The sequence below is a fragment of the Mauremys reevesii genome, linkage group 2 (genome assembly GCF_016161935.1).
Source record: "Mauremys reevesii isolate NIE-2019 linkage group 2, ASM1616193v1, whole genome shotgun sequence".
Classification (NCBI taxonomy): Eukaryota; Metazoa; Chordata; order Testudines; family Geoemydidae; genus Mauremys; species Mauremys reevesii.
Window position 1 is genome coordinate 117,974,481 of NC_052624.1, and position 19,043 is coordinate 117,993,523.

The 19,043-nt window shown below is 44.2% G+C and overlaps 1 protein-coding gene across 2 annotated transcripts in view; it reads right to left on the reverse strand.

Annotated features, from left to right (window-relative positions):
• Positions 1–229: 229 nt before the first annotated feature.
• GABBR2 (gamma-aminobutyric acid type B receptor subunit 2) overlaps positions 230–19,043 on the reverse strand; it is a 900,562-nt gene continuing 881,748 nt past the window's right edge. For both annotated transcript variants that reach the window (XM_039527208.1, XM_039527207.1), the window contains exons 18-19: positions 15,634–15,751; positions 230–1,292 (exon numbers count right to left, since the gene is read on the reverse strand). In XM_039527208.1, coding sequence (XP_039383142.1) covers positions 1,127–1,292; positions 15,634–15,751 — 284 coding nt within the window. In that variant the 3' untranslated portion in view covers positions 230–1,126. The remainder of the gene's footprint in view (positions 1,293–15,633; positions 15,752–19,043) is intronic.

Below are 19,043 nucleotides of genomic sequence, written 5' to 3' on the forward strand. Positions count from 1 at the left end.
TATTCAAACAAAATATTCTATGGGCAAACTTGGTTTATACCACCTATTACCAGTTGCAACTGTCACACACGCAGGTACCAAGCAAAGATAGTGTATATTATTGTCTATGCACTCTGCAGAATTTGCCTGCAGCCGCAAGGTGCTGTGCCCTGTTCCCCCACCCACCCCCTGTGTACTAAATTAATATGATTGTAATTATGTGTGGCATAATTCAAACAAACTGTGAAAATCAATCCATCCTGTGACATTAAGACTTTACTACCCATCCATCCTCAGCTTCTTGAGTTAGCAGCCCTAGGACTTTTTCTGCCAGCTTTGTACATTACGGTTGGTTGTGTTTATTTTGAAAGAGAGGCAGAAACTCTGTCAAAATGAAGTCCCTGATGGTCAGCATGGGAACCTGGCAATCACCACAGCTAATTCCTGGAGAACTGTAAAGAGCTCTGACTCAGAACAGCAACTCTGTAGCTGGTAACGCCTCAGGGCTGTTGCTACAACCTCTGCTTCTGCCCTATGTATAGTTTTTAGTTACAAGGGGACCCTGCTATTAGCAACACAGAGTCTAAATCACACTTCAGGAATCATTTCTCAAAATCCCCCGTTCCCACTGAAAATCCTCTCTGAAATGAAAACAAGCAAGACTAACCAGTGCAGAATGCTTCCAACAATTTAACACAACTTTTGTAAAATGAAGTGTATCTATTTCAATAAATGTTATAGCTCTACCATTTTATTTTTCTTACACGGACAGCATATAGTTCCATGTTTTCAGCAGCCATGTAACAGTGACAGTTGAGTGGTTGTTTTTTTTTAATTGTCTCATTTTTTGCAAGATTCGTATTTCCCAGCCTCCTTGTTGCTAGTAGAAATTTGGGAAGAAATATTTTCAATTACTTCTTTGTGAAGAAATAAAACTCCATGAATAAGGCTACAGATCAAACTCCAGGTATCTCTTGCTCTCGCCTTTCCACATGAGTTACACTGGTACTCCCATGATGATGGCCTTAGCACTAGTTCCTCCATGTGGTAAGAGCAAATAGTGTGTTTATAGCAAAGTTCTACGTCTGATGTTCAGTCCAGTCACTGAGTACTTAAAAGCAGTTCAGGAAGCTCTGATCTCCCATTTCTACAGGCCCGAAACCATCACTCGAAAAGATGGTGGCACGTGTCTGTGCCGAGGACTGGCACTGGGGCTTACACATGGACTGGCACAGCTAGCGTCAACTCCTCCTATGGATGGCAAATAGGCATGGTGAAGAATGGGCAGTTGTAAAGACAATCGGCGTTGTATACTGTAGAGAAAGGGAAAAAAGAGATGTTAGCAGAAGAGGAAAATTGAATATATCAAATGCTTGATGTCTCTGCAGGTTTCTGTAAGAATGTTTTCTCTGACTTCTGCTATTACAGAGAGGGTTAATGCCAAGAACATTACATTTGCTGCTGTTGAGATATACCACTGCTGTTACCAACTTCCCTTTTGGGCGTTTTTTTTTTTGACAGACTAGACAAGACAGGAGAATCTAATGGCTTGTTTCAAGTATCCCACAACTGTCTAAAATTCCCAGCTATTTTGAGATTAAATGTTAGACTGCTGATGTTTGGAAAAAACCTTTAACTTGCAATGAGGATGAACTAGCTAACAGAGCACACTCACAGGCTGATTTACCACCATTCTGAAGGCTGGATAACTAGACAGAACAGAAACTGAATGAATGAGTTCCAATCTATGTGTATTTTTAGTTCAAAAAGATTAGAATTAAAGAAGTCAGTTTTTCAAATCCATCTAAAGCAAATAAGTGCATACGGAAGTGTGGAAGGAACCTCTGGGTCACTCTGCATCTTTCTGTAGAGTTTGTCTGCTTTTGCAGTTTGGGTTCAATCCAGGGACATGCTGAGCACCCCTCAAAGCCCAGTGAAGTCAATGGAAGCTGTGGTGGCTCAGCCCTCATGAAAAAAATCAAGCCTAACTGTCTATTTGGAGCTTAACTTTAGGCACTCAATTTTCCTAGTGGGCTGGTTTTCACATCACAAGATCCCACCATCATAAATGCTAGTCTTAAGAGAGATGCTGAAGAGTGAGGACATGGAGTCTGAACTAATCTCTCCTCCCTGAAGGAGGAGGTCCTTCCAGAACAGAGTCGAGCCATACTAGCAGACTGCTTTGTGGAAACCTCTATAATCTCTATGCATGGGCGGCAGATATAATAGGCAAGGGGAGGTGTTGCCTCCCCAGCACAGCCGTCCCTGATGCCCGACACATGGGCTGTGGTGCCCCCCTCCCACCTCTTCCCCTCCCTGCTCTGACCCTTCCCCAAGGCTCCCATGGCTTGCTGCTGCTGCCTGGGGTGAATCTTCCTCCTCTCCTCCATTCCATCTCCTTCCGCCCTCGGAAGTCCCCGCAGTTGCCAGCTGCATCTCTCCTCACCCCCTGCTGTCACGGGGCGCGGGGTGTGTGTATGTGTGTGTGTAAGAATGCAAGTGGGGAATCAGTGGCAGTTGGGGGAGTGAGGAGGCGAGGGGAGGGGATCCCTGAGTAACTTTACACAAGTGAAAAAGCCTTCCAGAGACCTAGTAGCAGATCACTGAAAACTGTTAAAGAGCCATTAAAGTGGTAATGAAGCCATGTAACAGGCATTTGCCAGTGCCCAGAAAGCCTTTCGCCACATTCAACTGGCTTTTATAGTGTAGGAAAATGTGTTATTGGGGTTAAAAACAGTTTCCAGTTGAGGACCCTTCAGTTATTCTCTGTACCCAGAAGCAGTAACTGCTAACCTGGCTCAAGGAGGAGCTGGCATAGCCAGTGAGTTTATTTCTTGATCTAGTCATTTTATTCAAACCCAATTTAAGTAAACAAGTCCAGCAGGGAACTCTGTGTAAGGAAGGTGATTAAACTACTGCCTTAATCAGGGCCGGCTCCAGGCACCAGCACAGCAAGCAGGTGCTTGGGGCAGCCAACAGAGAAGGGCGGCACGTCTGTGTCTTCCGCGGCAATTTGGTAGCGGGTCCCTCACTCCCTCTCGGAGTGAAGGACCTGCCACCGAATTGCCACTGAAGAATGAAGCCTTTTTTTTTTTTTGCTGCTTGGGGCGGCAAAAATGCTGGAGCCGGCCCTGGCCTTAATGCAGGCTGTCAATGACAAACACTTTTTCAAAAGGAGAGATTAGGCTTCAGTTTGGCACAGGTAGCCTGGCTTTTCATCTCTCTCTATATAGCATACACTGAACTCCCTGCCGTGCAGCGGAGACTCTATCTGATAACTGAGCTATACCTGTTGCCTGTTCAGTTCCCTTGGGGAATGTTATTAGTGCCCTAAGGTGAAATGGAGAGAGGGTGTCACGGGGGCAGCAGCAGGGTGAGGAGTCAAGCGGTGAGCCAGCTGCACAGGGAGGTCTCATGGTGGGTGGGGAAAGGGTCTGCAGGGGGAGGTGAGGAGGTGAGCGGAGAGGGAGGTCTCAGGGGGGTGAAGAGGTGAGTGGCGAGTCAGCGGGGGGGGGGGAGGGGCAGGGCTGTGGACAGAAGAGACAGGACAAAGAACTCGTTTCTCCCAGGGGAAGTTTCAGCCACCGCCGATGTCTCTGCCTGTGCTTTTTCTGCACTGTGGATAAACTGAGGTCTTCAGTTTCCAGGGCTGTCAATTTAGCACCTTTCACAAGAACCAGAATTTACTTAGCGCTTGTCTACATGGGAGATTTTCCCACTTATACTAGTATAATTATTCTGGTATTGCTAAACTGCTATAGTTATACTGGTATAAGTCCCATGTGGACATTCTTGGTCCAGACTAAGAGTGCTTTTTTTTGTTTTAGCTTAAACTGATTGCAAAGCAACATAAACTAAACTGGAAAAAAGCACAGTTATACCAGAATATGAGTGTCTACATGGGAGATTATACCAGTACAACTATAGCACTTCTCACTCACACCCTATAGCCTTCCCAAATGGACAAGTCGTTTGAAAAAAAATATAAGCTTGAATGCTTGCTTGGTGATGATCTTTCTTATTCTAATAGAGCTGCATTTGTTGTTTGTACATTATGCTGTCAAATGGAGATAGAATACTAGTCACCCATTGCTCTGCTCATGAAACAAAAATTAGTTACTATGGAGAACTTAAAATTGTTGGCTTTGTTCAGATTCTGCATCACTGTGCTGCAGTATATCAGACAAACATAGGGGGTGTAAGTGATTGCAAACTGCAACACCCTGGACAGATAGACTCAACTTTACATTTCAGGGCTCTGCAGATTTCCTTTCAATGTTTTAAATGTTTGGTGAAATACAAATGTACACTGTTTATCATGCTACTGACGGCATTACATCTAGTGGATTAAATCAAATCCACTTATTGTTACTCTGCTACTCCATCACACTATTTTGGTGGTATCAATTGAATCATGCCCGTTCCCAAGGAGTGCAAAGGTAGCATGTTTGCTGATTCCACTTGCTGAATCCTTATTAGTTTGATGTTGCACTTTTTAATTGTGTTTATGGTACAGGGTCAAACAGAGAATTGCCAAAGCTTATTTTCCCACCAGTGAAACTGCTTACTTTGACTATTACAAACTCTTCTTTAAAGAGCTATTTGAAGCTATTCCAAGAGAATTCAGTTGCATAATAGACTGAATGGGATTTTTCACCCATTTAAATGTCAGCCATGCCACAGACAAAGCATGTTTGACTACATCAATGCTGGCTGCAGTGGGTGGCAATTTTGCTTTAACTGTACTTAAAATTTACTTTAACTTGAAAACTTTGTTTCCAGCGGGGTAGCCTCTGGTAAAAGGATTGGATTAAACATAACAGTTTATACAAAAACTCTGTCTTAAAAAAAATATCTAGCTCATAGTTTGCGAGGGCAAAATGTCTAAAGAGAAGGTGAAAGTTCAACTTCTAGAGTTAGTTACTCTGTATGGAATTGTATTCAATCTGCATTGCTTTTCTCTACCTACATCTTGTGGCCATAGCCTTCCATGATGACTGCTCATGAGGTGTCTCAAGATGGCTACATAAAAATTGAGATTCCAAAATTAGTGGACATTTTGAAAATGTAGGGCTAACCAGGTATTGGTGTAGGAGAGTTTAGTATTTTATTATCTACAGATTATATTGCAAGTCCCTGTCATTGCTAAAGCTAGCCAAGATGGATGATAATGTAAGCTGCTTCAGGAGTACAATTCAAACTGAAGTCAATTGGAGTTTGGCAAACAGAGCAGCTAAAAGTCAGGGCATTGGATGGGGCAGGAGCGGTGGAAGCGCCCTAAAAGTGTGTGTGTGGGGGGGGGGGCGGCCACAGGTGCCTGAACCGTGGCCCTGCCCCCTGTGCCACGCCATCCCCTAAGGCCCTCCCCCGCACTGCCCTTTCCCCTCCGAACTCCTGCTCCCACACCGCCTCTTGCCCCCAAGACCCCCTCCCCAATCGCTCCTCTCTGCCCCCACCCCCTGATGTTTGACATAGCTCTGGTCCCCCCAGCCTCCCTGTTCTGGCGCCCCTGGTATGGGGAATAGAACATAGATGGTTTTTCACTTCTGTATGGAAATATATTCTTTAAATTTGTTGGGACCAAGTGAAATCCTAGCAATAGTGTAGGTCCAACACTAGATAAGGATGGTAAAACTGTCAATCATGATGTGGGGAAGGAAGAAGCATCTATATAAAAATATTCCAGGATTGTCATTCTGTGTGTCATGCAGAAGCCTAGAATGTCTGAGTCAGTGTGAGGCAATGGAAACAGCTACAAGCATGGCTGAGAACTCTGTGCTCATACTATCACCAGGTTGAATCATCACTGGGTTTCACAGTCTGTTCCCATCCAATGTTTAAGTTCTCAGCTTGTCATAAACAGTTAGTTAAGGGTTAAGGTTTGTTTTTTACCTGTAAAGGGTTAACAAGCAGTACCTGTGAACACCTGACCAGAGGACCAATCAGGGACAAGATAATTTAAAATCCCTGTGGAGGGAAGTTTTTTTTAGCTGTATCCTTTGTGTTAGAGAGTCACCAGGAAGGCTGGCATCATCAAAACCGGTTGGTGGTTCCAACTAAGTACCGGGAAAAGCTCTTAAGCTTAGCCCATGATCATCCCAGTGGCCATTCTGGGGTAAACAGAAGCAAGAACAGGTTGGGAAGGTCCTTCGACTGGGAGGGAATGGGCAAGGTGGTTGCCAATTATGTCCGGTCTTGTGAGGTATGCCAAAAGGTAGGAAAACCCCAAGACCAGGTCAAGGCCCCTCTCCAACCACTTCCCATAATTGAGGTCCCATTTCAGCGAGTAGCTGTGGATATTATGGGTCCCTTCCCAAAGACAACCCCCAGAGGAAGGCAGTACATACTGACAGGGGCGGCTCTAGAAATCACGCTGCCCCAAGCAGCGCGGTGCGCTGCGCCGCCCTTCCCCGGTCCTGCAGCGGGTCCCTTCTTCCCGCGGCTCCGGTTGAGCTCCCGCTGCGGCAGGTCGACTGGAGCCCAGGACGAGTGGACCTGCCGCAGGCATGACTGCGGCGGGTGCCGGGGTCCCGCGGCTCCGGTTGATCTGCCGCAGTCATGCCTGCGGGAGGTCCAGCCGAGCCGCGGGACGAGCGCCCCCTCCGCAGTCATGCCTGCGGCAGGTCCACTCATCCCGGGCTCCGGTCGACCTGCTGCAGCCATGACGGCGGCAGGTCCGCCGGCCCAGACACCCGCCCTCCCCGGCGGCAGGGGACGCCCCCTACATTTTGCCACCCTAGGCACCAGCTTGTTTTGCTGGTGCCTAGAGCCGCCCCTGCATACTGACTTTTGTGGACTTTGCTACCAGATGGCCGGAAGCAGTAGCTCTAGGCAACACCAGGGCTAAAACTGTGTGCCAGGCCTTAACTGACATTTTTACCAGGGTAGGTTGGCCCTCCGACATTCTTACTGATTCGGGAACAAATTTCCTGTCAGGGACCATGAAAGACCTGTGGGAAACACATGGGGTGAATCACTTGGTTGCCACCCCGTACCACCATCAAACCAATGGCCTAGTGGAATGGTTTAATGGAACTTTGGGGACCATAATCCATAAATTCGTAAATAAACACTCCAATCATTGGGATCTAGTGTTGCAGCAGTTGCTGTTTGCCTACAGGGCTGTACCACATCCCAGTTTAGGATTCTCACCATTCGAGCTTGTGTATGGTCATGAAGTTAAGGGGCCATTACAGCTGGTGAAGCAGCAATGGGAGGGGTTTAACGCCTTCTCCAGGAACTAACATTCTGGACTTTGTAAGCAACCTACAAAGCATCCTCCGACACTCTTTGGCCCTTGCTAAAGAGAACCTAAAGGATGCTCAAGCAGAGCAAAAGGTCTGGTATGATAGACATACCAGAGAGCGTTCCTTCAAGGTAGGAGACCAGGTCATGGTCTTGAAGGCGCAACAGGCCCATAAGATGGAAGTGTCCTGGAAAGGACCATGCACGGTCCAGGAGCGCCTGGGAGCTGTTAACGACCTCATAGCATTTCCTAATTCCTCTCTAAAGCCTAAAGTGTACCATGTTAACTCTCTAAAGCCCTTTTACCCCAGAAAATTACAGGTCTGTCAGTTTACAGCCCAGGGAGGAGATGACGCTGAGTGGCCTGAAGGTGTCTACTACGAAGGAAAAAGAAATGGTGGTGTGGAAGAGGTGACCCTCTCCACAACCCTGAAACGTCTACAGTGGCAACAGATCAAGGAGCTGTGCACTCACTTCGGCCCTTTGTTCTCAGCCAACCCAGGAGGGACTCAGCAAACGTACCACACCATTGACACAGGTAATGCTCACCCGATTAGAACCCCACCCTACCGGGTGTCACCTCATGCCCAAGTTGCTATTAAACGGAAGATTGAAAACATGCTGGAGATGGGTATCATCCGCCCCTCTACCAGTGCATGGGCATCTCCAGTGGTTCTAGTTCCCAAACCAGATGGGGAAATACGCTTTTGCGTGGACTACCGAAAGCTTAATGCTGTTACTCGCCCTGACAACTACCCAATGCCACGCACCGATGAGCTATTGGAGAAACTGGGACGTGCCCAGTACATCTCTACATTAGATTTAACCAAGGGGTACTGGCAAGTACCACTCGATGAACCCGCCAAAGAAAAATCTGCCTTCATCACCCATGCAGGGGTGTATGAATTTAATGTGCTTCCGTTCGAACTGCAAAATGCACCTGCCACCTTCCAAAGGCTGGTAGATGGTCTACTAGCAGGATTGGGAGAATGTGCAGTTGCATACCTCGATGATGTGGCCATTTTTTCTGATTCATGGCCCGAACACCTAGAACATCTGGAAACGGTCTTTGAGCGCATCAGGCGGGCAGGACTAACTGTTAAGGCCAAAAAGTGTCAAATAGGCCAAAACAGAGTGACTTACCTAGGGCACCAGGTGGGTCGAGGAACCATAAACCCCCTACAGGCCAAGGTGGAGGCTATCCAAAAGTGGCCTGTCCCACGGTCAAAGAAACAGGTCCAATCCTTCTTAGGCTTGGCCGGATATTACAGGCGATTTGTACCACACTACAGCCAAATCGCTGCCCCACTAACTGATCTGACCAGAAAAACACAGCCAAATGCAGTTAAGTGGACTGATGAGTGTCAGAAAGCCTTTACCCAGCTTAAGGCGATGCTCATGTCTGACCCTGTGTTAAGGGCCCCGGACTTTGACAAACCCTTCCTAGTAACCACCGATGCATCTGAACGTGGGGTAGGAGCAGTTCTAATGCAGGAAGGACCGGATCAAAACTTCCATCCTGTCGTGTTTCTCAGCAAGAAACTGTCTGAGAGGGAAAGCCACTGGTCCATCAGTTAGAAAGAATGTTACGCCATTGTGTATGCCCTGCAAAAGCTACACCCATACGTTTGGGGACGGCAGTTCCAGCTACAAACTGACCATGCTGCGCTAAAGTGGCTTCATACTAACAAGGGAAACAACAAAAAACTTCTCCGCTGGAGCTTAGCTCTCCAAGACTTTGATTTTGAAATTCAACACATTTCAGGAGCTTCCAACAAAGTTGCTGATGCACTCTCTCGTGAAAGTTTCCCAGAATCAAGTGGTTAAAAAGTGTTCTTCACATGTTTACATGCTTAGTAGTATATGTAATACTGCATGTGTTTTAGTAATCTGTTTATTTTTCAGTTCTAGGAGGAAATCACCGCCAGTGGTTCCCACTGTTGGCGATTTGGGGTGTGTGTCATAAACAGTTAGTTAAGGGTTAAGGTTTGTTTTTTACCTGTAAAGGGTTAACAAGCAGTACCTGTGAACACCTGACCAGAGGACCAATCAGGGACAAGATAATTTAAAATCCCTGTGGAGGGAAGTTTTTTTTCCTGTATCCTTTGTGTTAGAGAGTCTCTCTTGGGAGTTAAGGGAGTCCAGACATCTTAATCAAGTCCTCCCAGGTTTCTGCAATAAATTCTTCTATTCAAGCTAGTAAGTATTAGCAAGGAACTAGTATTCTTATACTTTTATTTCTGTATTTGCAATTCTGTGTTTTGCTATAGAATTTCTTTAATTCTGTACTGTTATTGCTTTTACTAAAAAAAAAAGGAGGGGGGATTCTCTCCAGAGATTGATAAGTTTAGACCCTGTGTATTGTTCCATCTTGGTATTACAGAGACAGTTACTTTCTTTTTATTCTTTAATAAATCTTTTCTGTTAAGGACTTGGTTGATCTTTCCTTGGGTGAATTCTCAGGGAAAGGGGAGGAGGGAGGAGGAAGGCATTCCTCTGTAGTTGGATCCCGGTATCTCTCCTAGGAAAAGGGAAGGGGGGAGGAAGCAGGGAGGAATGGTTTATTTCTCCTAGGTGTAAGAACTCCATGGATTTGGGGCTCTTGGGATCCCCAAGGATTTGGGGGAAGGACTGTGTCCCAATACACGTACATTATTGGGTGGTGGCAGCTTTTACCAGATCTAAACTAGGATTTTAGTTTAGAGGAGTCCATGCAGGTCCCCATATTGGAACCCAACAGCTCTAAGTGGGGGTGAGACCTATGACACAGCTATTTTGACTTTAAGAATCATAATACAGAGTAGATTTCAGTAACACATGCAACTGTGACATGCCAAGAGTCCACCAAAACCATTGTGATATCGGAGGACACTCAGCCAATCATCTCCCTTACTCTACGGCTAATTTGCATGCAACAGTCTCATGAGTTGTGTAAAGGAGACTGCACAGATGGGGGATTAGTTGGCCCAACTGCCCCACCTGTGTGCCCAGTTGCCACAGTTCTTCAAAGCCATGCACAAAACAACACAACCCCCATACACAATAATCCCAAACACACACAACCCTTTATGGCATTTGCCATCATTTGCCATCACAACACACAACCCCCCACACAATAACCCCAAATGCACATAGCATCTCACGGCATCACACAACCTTCATCCTCAACTGCACAAATCAACACAAATCTCCCAGCACAAACCTTCCCTCACTTCAACACAAATCAACACAACCAGCGCACACACTAATAACTCCAAACATCACGCTGAAGACTAGAATATTTAAGTCAATGTGAAGTGGTGGAGAGAGCTACAAGCATGGTTTGGAGCTCTTTTTGTTTGGAATATCACCAGGCTCAAACATCACTAAGACTCACAGTTTGTTAGCAACAAATTATTAAGTTCTAAGTCATTTGTGGCGTCTCCCATCCCCCATGACTTTATGAATTAAATTGGTGTGACAGCACTGCTTTCAGCTACTACTTCAATAAATATTTCTGTTCTATATTAGAAAGGATGAGGTATTCACATCTTACAATGACGATGAAATACTTTTCCATCAGTAACTAGAGTGAGTGGGTGTTAACTGTTATCCAGCAGATTTTAAAATGTTTAACTTGCACCCAAGATTATTAAAAGAACTGGCTGAGGCACTCTCTGAACCATTAATGTTGGTTCTTGGGACACTGGGGAAGTTCCAGAAGACTGGGGAAAAAAAGCAAATGCTGTGCCAATATTTAAAAGGGGAATTAAAATGGGATGGACCCAGGTAACTATAGGCTGGTTAGCCTGATATCTCCTTCAGTGGGACTTGTGGGGACAAACAACCTAAGTAGCTTTAAGATGGAACTTGATACATTTATGAATAGATTTATATGACATGGTTGCCTGTGACTGCAGGGGACTGGAGTCTGACCTATGCCCTTCCAGTCCTATGTAAATGAACAACTAGTTAGAATGATAAATGATCTAAAGCTGTGTTTATAGAGATCAGCTTCCCTCTAGAAATACTGACGTAACTCCTAGTAACTCAAGAAAAACACAATTTTAATATTCTGATTGAAAGTGACCTAATCTAAACAGCACTCATGAGTTTTAAGCAGAAGAACTTTCTGTGGTGATCAGTTTCATACATGCCTACAACTTGTATTCGATTCATGCCTTCAGTTAGTATTCAGCTTTATGAAGAAGGGTCAGATTTTTAATTATTCAAATATATTGGGAACACTGAGAGGTAATTTAAACGAAAACTCCTCTTTTTACATTGCAAAGCTTGAGAACTTGAAGAGCTGTAAGTGTTGTATGCTAACAATAAAAGGAAGTGAATTGATTTTTGGTTATTACAGAAAGAATGAGTTGACATTTTCCAAAGTAAATGGTCACACTGTCTCCTAGGTTTGCATGAAGAGGAAATATTTAACGACTTTAATTCTAGCTCTCTGGAGTTAATTATTTTAGATACACATTCCTGAGGTCTATTTGCTGAACTTTACTGAGTGCTGCTAAAGCTGTGAATTGTTAAACTGCTTCACCAACAAGTGGTTCAGATCAACCCTAACTACTTCAACCCTGAATTCACTTTTTACCAAATTATTGAGTGTTAGTAACCTTAAAGACACATACTCCACAACTCAAGCTGGAAAAGTGAGCATGGACACATTCAAAGTGCAATTCTACTTATGGAGAGCACAAAGGTAAGGTAAGAAATAGTCTCTTCTTAAAAGGTAAATAAAAAATTGTAGATCCCTAATCCCAGAGTCTAAAAAGTGTACTGGTTCTCCTATAGGTACACATTCAGTGGTATGAAACCTAAATAGCAAAACCTGCTTTACAAGTACAAAAAATAATAGCATCTCCCTAAAATAGGTGCAATATAGTGATACAGAATCACTAACACAAACATTTATTTTAAAATGAAAAGAAAAGACTCTTCAGACAGCACAGTGCGTGAGTTTGGAAAAGGAAAACAGAGAAATTTTAGACCAGTTCCTTGCCTCCATTTTAGCAGCTGTAGTGCCCCAAAGCTTCTGGAAACCAGTGAATTTGTACAGGGGAATTCCCATGTGGCAAAGAGCTGAAGGCTCTGTGCCACCCCATCTGTGCATTCCCCAGCATGTGGAAAAGGGATGTGGCTGCTCAGTGTGCGTTACACATAGTCCTCTGTGTCTGATCTGCAGAGGATGTGTGTCTGCTACAGCTCATCTTCAGAGCCTGCTCTGTAACTTAAGCTAGAGAGACTCCTTTTCACCTCTGGAGGTCTGTAGTATCAGCCATGATGTTGGCTAACACACAAGTGTAGCATGTGCCTTCACCACTTGACATGAATGATTTGTTGGGTGACAGCAGCTGCAAGCAAAGGGTGGAGCTTGTTATATCTGTGCAAAGCATGTGTAGAATGCTACCATTTCGATTTAGGAGCACTTTATTAAGTGCTTTGCATAGGTATAAATGACTGTATAAAATGCAAGGCAATGAAGATTCAAGACCATTACCTTTGTGGAACCTCATTTTCCCCTCACCTATCAGCCTGAAGGAAGGATGCTGTAACCAACAAAATAGTGATTTCTTTTGTGCTTAATATGCATTAGGAGTTCTAGAGTATTTGTGTTTGGATATCTTTTCATGATATAACTCTATCTTTAATATAATAGTACTACGTTAATCGGCTGTGTATTAATCTATGCACACTACAGCATGTCTTGTAAATGGGGTTGAAATGGAAAAGGCACCTAATACCCATACATTAAGGGAGACTGCTCAATCTCACCAAACTGCATGCATCCTCTTTTAATGTGGGCCTTCCTTTTGTGAATTGACCAAATATTTTCTTGGTATATTTTTCCAATAACAAAATGCACTGGTAATTCAGGTCCCTGTGGATTTTCCTGCATCAGGGCACTACAGGTACCGTATTTTCCGGCGTATAAGACGACTTTCTATACTAAAAAACAACCCCCAAAAATCAGGGGGCGTCTTAAATGCCGGGTATAAACAGCGGGCAGCCCAGAGCCCTCTGACTCCCCGCCGCGGCTGGGATTTAAAAGGCTCTGGGCTCCCCGCCGCAGTGGGCAGCCCAGAGCCCTCTGACTCCCGGCCGCGGCTGGGATTTAAAAGGCTCTGGGCTCCCTGCCGCAGCGGGCAGCCCAGAGCCCTCTGACTCCCCGCCGCGGCTGGGATTTAAAAGGCTCTGGGCTCCCCGCCGCAGTGGGCAGCCCAGAGCCCTCTGATTCCCAGCCGCGTCTGGGATTTAAAAGGCTCTGGGCTCCCCCCCTCGGAAGGGGGGGGTCGTCTTATACGGTGAGTATAGGCCAAAACCTATGTTTTAACTGTAAAATTAGGGGGTCGTCTTATACGCCCAGTCACCTTATACTCCGGAAAATACGGTATAGTAAAATCCACATTTCTGTGGATTCGGTCATGGCTGGCACCATATAGCGTAAGTTACATAAAGTATGGCTAGATCCACAAATCTCTCTAATAGCTTTATACACCAATGCACGTGCACTGTTGACAACAGAAACTAGATATGCTGTGTCAAATCCTGTAGTGAGCCAGACAAATGCTGGGCATAACTGTGGGGCACAATGGTGTCTTGCTGCTACCTTTCTGTCCCCCTTAGCTCCCAATCTTGGGGGCTACTGGAGGCTGAACCGGGCTGCTCTAACTTGTGCTGTGGATAGAGGCTCCCAAGGAACCATTCTGCTGGCCAGGACCACTCCCTATCACATGGAAATCCTCATTTGCTGCCTTAAGGAAATTTTGCATCTCCATTGCAGCCCTGCAAAAGGGATTTACAAAAGGGCGAGGATCTGCCCACCTGTCAAAGACCTGTGATCTCCGTAGAAATCTAGACCTAAATTCTACGGCAGAGTCCCCTGGTTTCTGAATGACTCCAGCAAGACAGATTGGAAACTCTGCAGCAGCTTCAGGTAAACATTTTTTTTTAAAAAAGGAGGCTGTTTAATTGCATGTTAAAACAAATATTATGATCAGATCAAAATCTGTTGTTTTATGTTGATACTAGATTCAATTTATTTTATATTAAACATATTTTACTCTGCCCTTACAATTTTCAATATGATCCAGTTTTCTGTATAAGGAACATGCAGCCTTAAGGGAGCCAGTGTGGTCCAGTGTGCAGGGTACAGCAATGAGACCTGGGTTCTATCCCTGACTGTGCCATAAGGCTGCTGGGTGACCTTGGGCAAGTCACTTAACCTCTCTCTGCCTCTACCAGGCAGGTGGAGCTTGTCAGCTGTAGTAGGCAGTGCACCTAGGAGAAGGAAAACTCTGATTCCAAACCAAGAACATCAGGCCTGACAAGCCAGTTTGTAAAATGTGTGCCAATGCTCTATGGGTCTGCACTGCCAACCCTGGCTACTGGGCCAAGGCAAAGAACCATGCAACCTTAGGGCTTGTCTACATTACCTGCTGGATTGACGGGCAGTGATTGTGTTAGCGGGGGTTGATTTATCACATCTATTCTAGACGTGATAAATCGACCAACGAGCGCTCTCCCGTCAACTCCAGTACTCCACTGGAGTGTGAAGTGGAAGCAGAGTCAATGGGGGAGCATCAGCCATTGACTTACCACAGTGAAGACACCGCGGTAAGTAGATCTAAGTATGTCGACTTCAGCTATGTTATTCAGTTGAAACCTGGAGATTTGGGCAGCTAGGCAGAAGATTTGGGGGAATTCTGGCATGACATGAGGCATGGGCAATGGTTGAGGAATGTAGGATAGCCACATTAGGTGGATATTTCTGCTTAAATGATCAGCAATGAAATAGCTACCAATACTGAAATTTAAGCAGTTATTATTAGGATTCAGTGTTAACAGCCGTTTGGGATGGATGCAGTAGTTCACATCTTTTATAACTACTAGTTCGCTGACTGCATAATTGATAATAAAGCTGGTAAAAATATTTTCTACAAAATGTTTTTCCATTGAAAAATGCCATTTCATCGAAACTGAAATGTTTAGTGGAAAGGTAGTATTTGAGAAAAAATTTGTTGGGGGGAAAGAGGGGGTAGTGAGGGTTAGTTAGTGCTTATAAAGTGCTTTGAACATATGGAGTGTTCTGAAAAATCAGGCCCTAGGTGTCCCAAGTTGGGCACAATCACTGAGGCACCCCAAGTTAGTGGAAAGTTCTTCAAATATTGACATCAAATGTGTAAGTGATCAAATAATTAAAGAATATCAAAATCCGTATGCACAATTGGCCTAAATTAAGGTTGCACAGGTAAACTCAAAAACTGTCATTTCCTCATTTTTGTGTGCTCTAAATAATGTTTAACAATAAGTGGCCCATGGTAAAACATGACCAAAACTTAACTCTCCAGTTAAAAAAACATTCTCAGTTCCTCTCTGCATTTACCACTAATCTGTTTTCACCAATATGCTACTTACTGTTCTGGAGAGTTGATGTCTTCTATAGGATCTTTGCTTGTTCTGGATGGCTCTGTTGTGCTCCACTGTGCTTGTGGATTTTGATCAAGGTGATTTTTCAAAACCGCTTTCTCACCATCTGGACGGGGGGGAAAATGTTTAAATTGTATTTACTATGATGCAATGAAAATGTATTTTTGAAATGATTTCCTTTTAAAACATTTGCTATATGCTTAGATGCATGACGTGACCCTTCCGTGCACTCCAGTCCAACAACAGCTCTAATTTCACTGCAACTCTCAGCCTTTTTCTTCTTTCCCTCACCACAATTGGTTGGTGCCCACCTCAACTTCACTCTCTCTTCTACACTTGATTCCTTCTGTCCTTTCTCCCTTCATTAGGTCTGACTCACTAATTCCAACACTGGCTTAATCCTCACATCTTCCTCTTTCATCCTCTGCTTTCAATTACTCTGAGCACCTTTGGAGAAAATTAAGGAGTATACTGACTTCCCTCATTCTCTCGTCTTTCAGATCTGCCTCAGTCCTTGACAAATACCATGCTTACTTACTAATGTGCCAGTAACCCATAGAAACTCCATCTCCATTTTCCATGCCCCTCCTTCAGCACTTGCTAGTCTGCAAAAAAATGTTGACCCAATCTGGCAATACCTTTCATTCAATCTTTTTCCTCCTTTCTATGCTTTTCCCAAACCACCCAATTAATCACGTTTTTTTATTTCCCCCCTTCTATTGTTTTTGTGCATCTTCCCATATAGCCCTTGATCGATGACACCTGGAAGAGGGAACATGTTCCTCTCAGTTTTGTTTACTGTCTTGTTGTCCATCTACATGCAATTGCAGGATGAATGTATTCTCACTCCTGGGTCCAGACTTTATTTCTTTCAATGTGGTTTCACTACTGTATTGTCCTACACTGAGAGCTCCCTAGCTTTCCATGCAAAAAGCTGCCCTCGCCTCAGTTAAATCTGTCCTTAAAATATTCTGTGAAGCCTATCAGTGGTAATTCTCCAGTGGAATAAGTATGCAGCATTTCCAGGACTGGATTAGGGCAACCTGGGGCAGTAGTCATATCCTAATAAGTGGAACCCCAGTAGTCCTACTTACCCTGACCCCCTGAGGTCACTTACATAAGAAATTTAAAAATGCATAGCAGACTTATCTGTTTGGTATAATTTGGTATTAAGGGGCCTTCTAAAATATTAATGTGTAGCTGTTATCACATAACACTTAGACCGCATACTGCCCTTAGCAAAGATGGCCACTGACTCTTCACTTGCTTCTTGTAGCATGCATCTTTCCATCTGATGGCAGTATAACAGGCTGGCATCTTTGAGGGCAGACTGGCTTCACTCCTTTTCGACTCTTTGTGAGACAGCGGCCATCTTTGCTAAGGGCAGTATACAGGCTAAGTCCCATGGAGAATAAGGGGAGATGACAGTCATTTTGAGACAGTTTTCTTAACTGTGGGTTGTTTGTGACTTCAGTCCCACTGAGAACAACGTCATTTTGAAAAAGGACAGTTCTTAATGAATTTCTTTGAAGGAGAAGATTTTATGTGCCAGCCACTGTTGAGGAGGAAATTTGGAGTCATGAGGAACAATGGCAAAAAACTACCCTCAATCCTAAAAAATTCTTTAAAAAAAACCCAAACAACAAACTACTGCCAGATCTAGTCAACAAAAAGGAGAAACTGGGGAGTGATAACTCAGTGGTTTGAGTATTGGCCTGCTAAACCCAGGGTTGTGAGTTCAAACCTTGAGGGGGCCACTTAGGGATCTGGGGCAAAAATCTGTCTGGGGATTGGTCCTGCTTTGAGTAGGGGGTTGGACTAGATGACATCCTGAGGTCCTTTCCAGCCCTGATATTCTATGATCAAAAACTGGGACTGAAAGGTTGTAATAGAATATGTATAAATCTATTAAAATTATTTGTTTCTAATACACTGGAAGCACAATCAGTGTTCTCTACAGCAGAATAGTAGATGCACTTTGCAACGGTGCTAGTTAAGGCAAAATGGCTGTATGCTGAATACCACAATGTCACACAGACAGATTATAATGACATGTGATGGACTATGATGATGAGTCTAAAAATGTTATGTCTCTTCCTGAGAAATGAGGGGAGGTTGGATTAGACTTCATGTATAGTGTGATATTTTAAAATGTACGTGACAGAATGTCAGTCTGTTTCTCAATAGAGCTCTTAAAGTTAACAGACAATGCCCATTCTCACATTTTAGCTAACTGGCATGCTCATGAAGAGAGACCTATGTGGCTAGATAGTCAAATGGGTCAAATTCTGCTTAGTTATACCAATGTAAATCCAGTGTAATCTCAGAGTCAATGAAGACACTCTTGGGATTAGACTGGTGTAATGGAGCAGAATATGGCCCAGTGTATCTGTTCTCTCTACATTTATAGAGCGTCTGCATTACTAATGTGTTCCAAATCCTTTGTGACCATTCCCTCTTGGAAAGGGATATTTTAGTAGAATTGTATTTTGATGAGGGAACTGAACAAGAAGAGGGTCAATGTTACAGTTACATGTTTAGCTGCTTCTGTCCCCTTTCTGGTCTCTGAGTCACCCCTTCAGGTGCCAGGCCACAAGCTTTTACCGCTTCTGGGGAGGAATTCCAAAATTCTCCCACTATCAGATGGGATAGTACCCTGTAGTTCTTCCCTTTGGGAGTCTGTGATCAATGGTGTATACATTGTTCAGACAGTCTTCTTAAAAACAAAGTATTCTTTATTTTAAACAATAGAAACAAAGAATTTTAGAGAAAAAGCATTAAAAACAAACAGTCTACCTGCATGTCTGTCTTAGCACCCCCTGAGGGTAGCTAGGGCAGGCCCAGCTCCTTCAGATGCCCCCAGTATGGTGTGTCTTAGTCTGGTTTCCCTGAACAGCTGAATAGCAATCTTCAAGATAATAGTCCTGACATTGTCCCTTTTTACAATCCTCAAGTGTTTGCAAGGAGGTGGTTTATCCTGAACCATTCTTTTCCTTCCTGCCTGTTTTTTCAGACACACAATCTCCTCTTGTGTTAAGCCAATACAGTCACACAGAGAACATCTCAACCAAGTCAACAGACAGTATTCATAAATCATTACAGAGCAGCTCCAAATACATCAAGGTAGTTGTTTGCTACATATGAAAAGTGTGACTGTTGCACGCATACAGGTAACATGGAAAAAGGGATGAAGGTGAAAATGGGAGAAGAACACAAAGGGTGCAGTTAGGGAGGAGGCTAGGACAGTGTGAAGGGAATGAGATGATGAGTAGCAATACACTAGAGAAAAGACAACACAAGAGAAAAACAGCAACAGAGCTGCAGAAAGCTTTCCATGGGTTTTATGTATTGTTTCTTATTGCAGTAGCACCTAGCATATGGAAACCTCAATCAGAGGC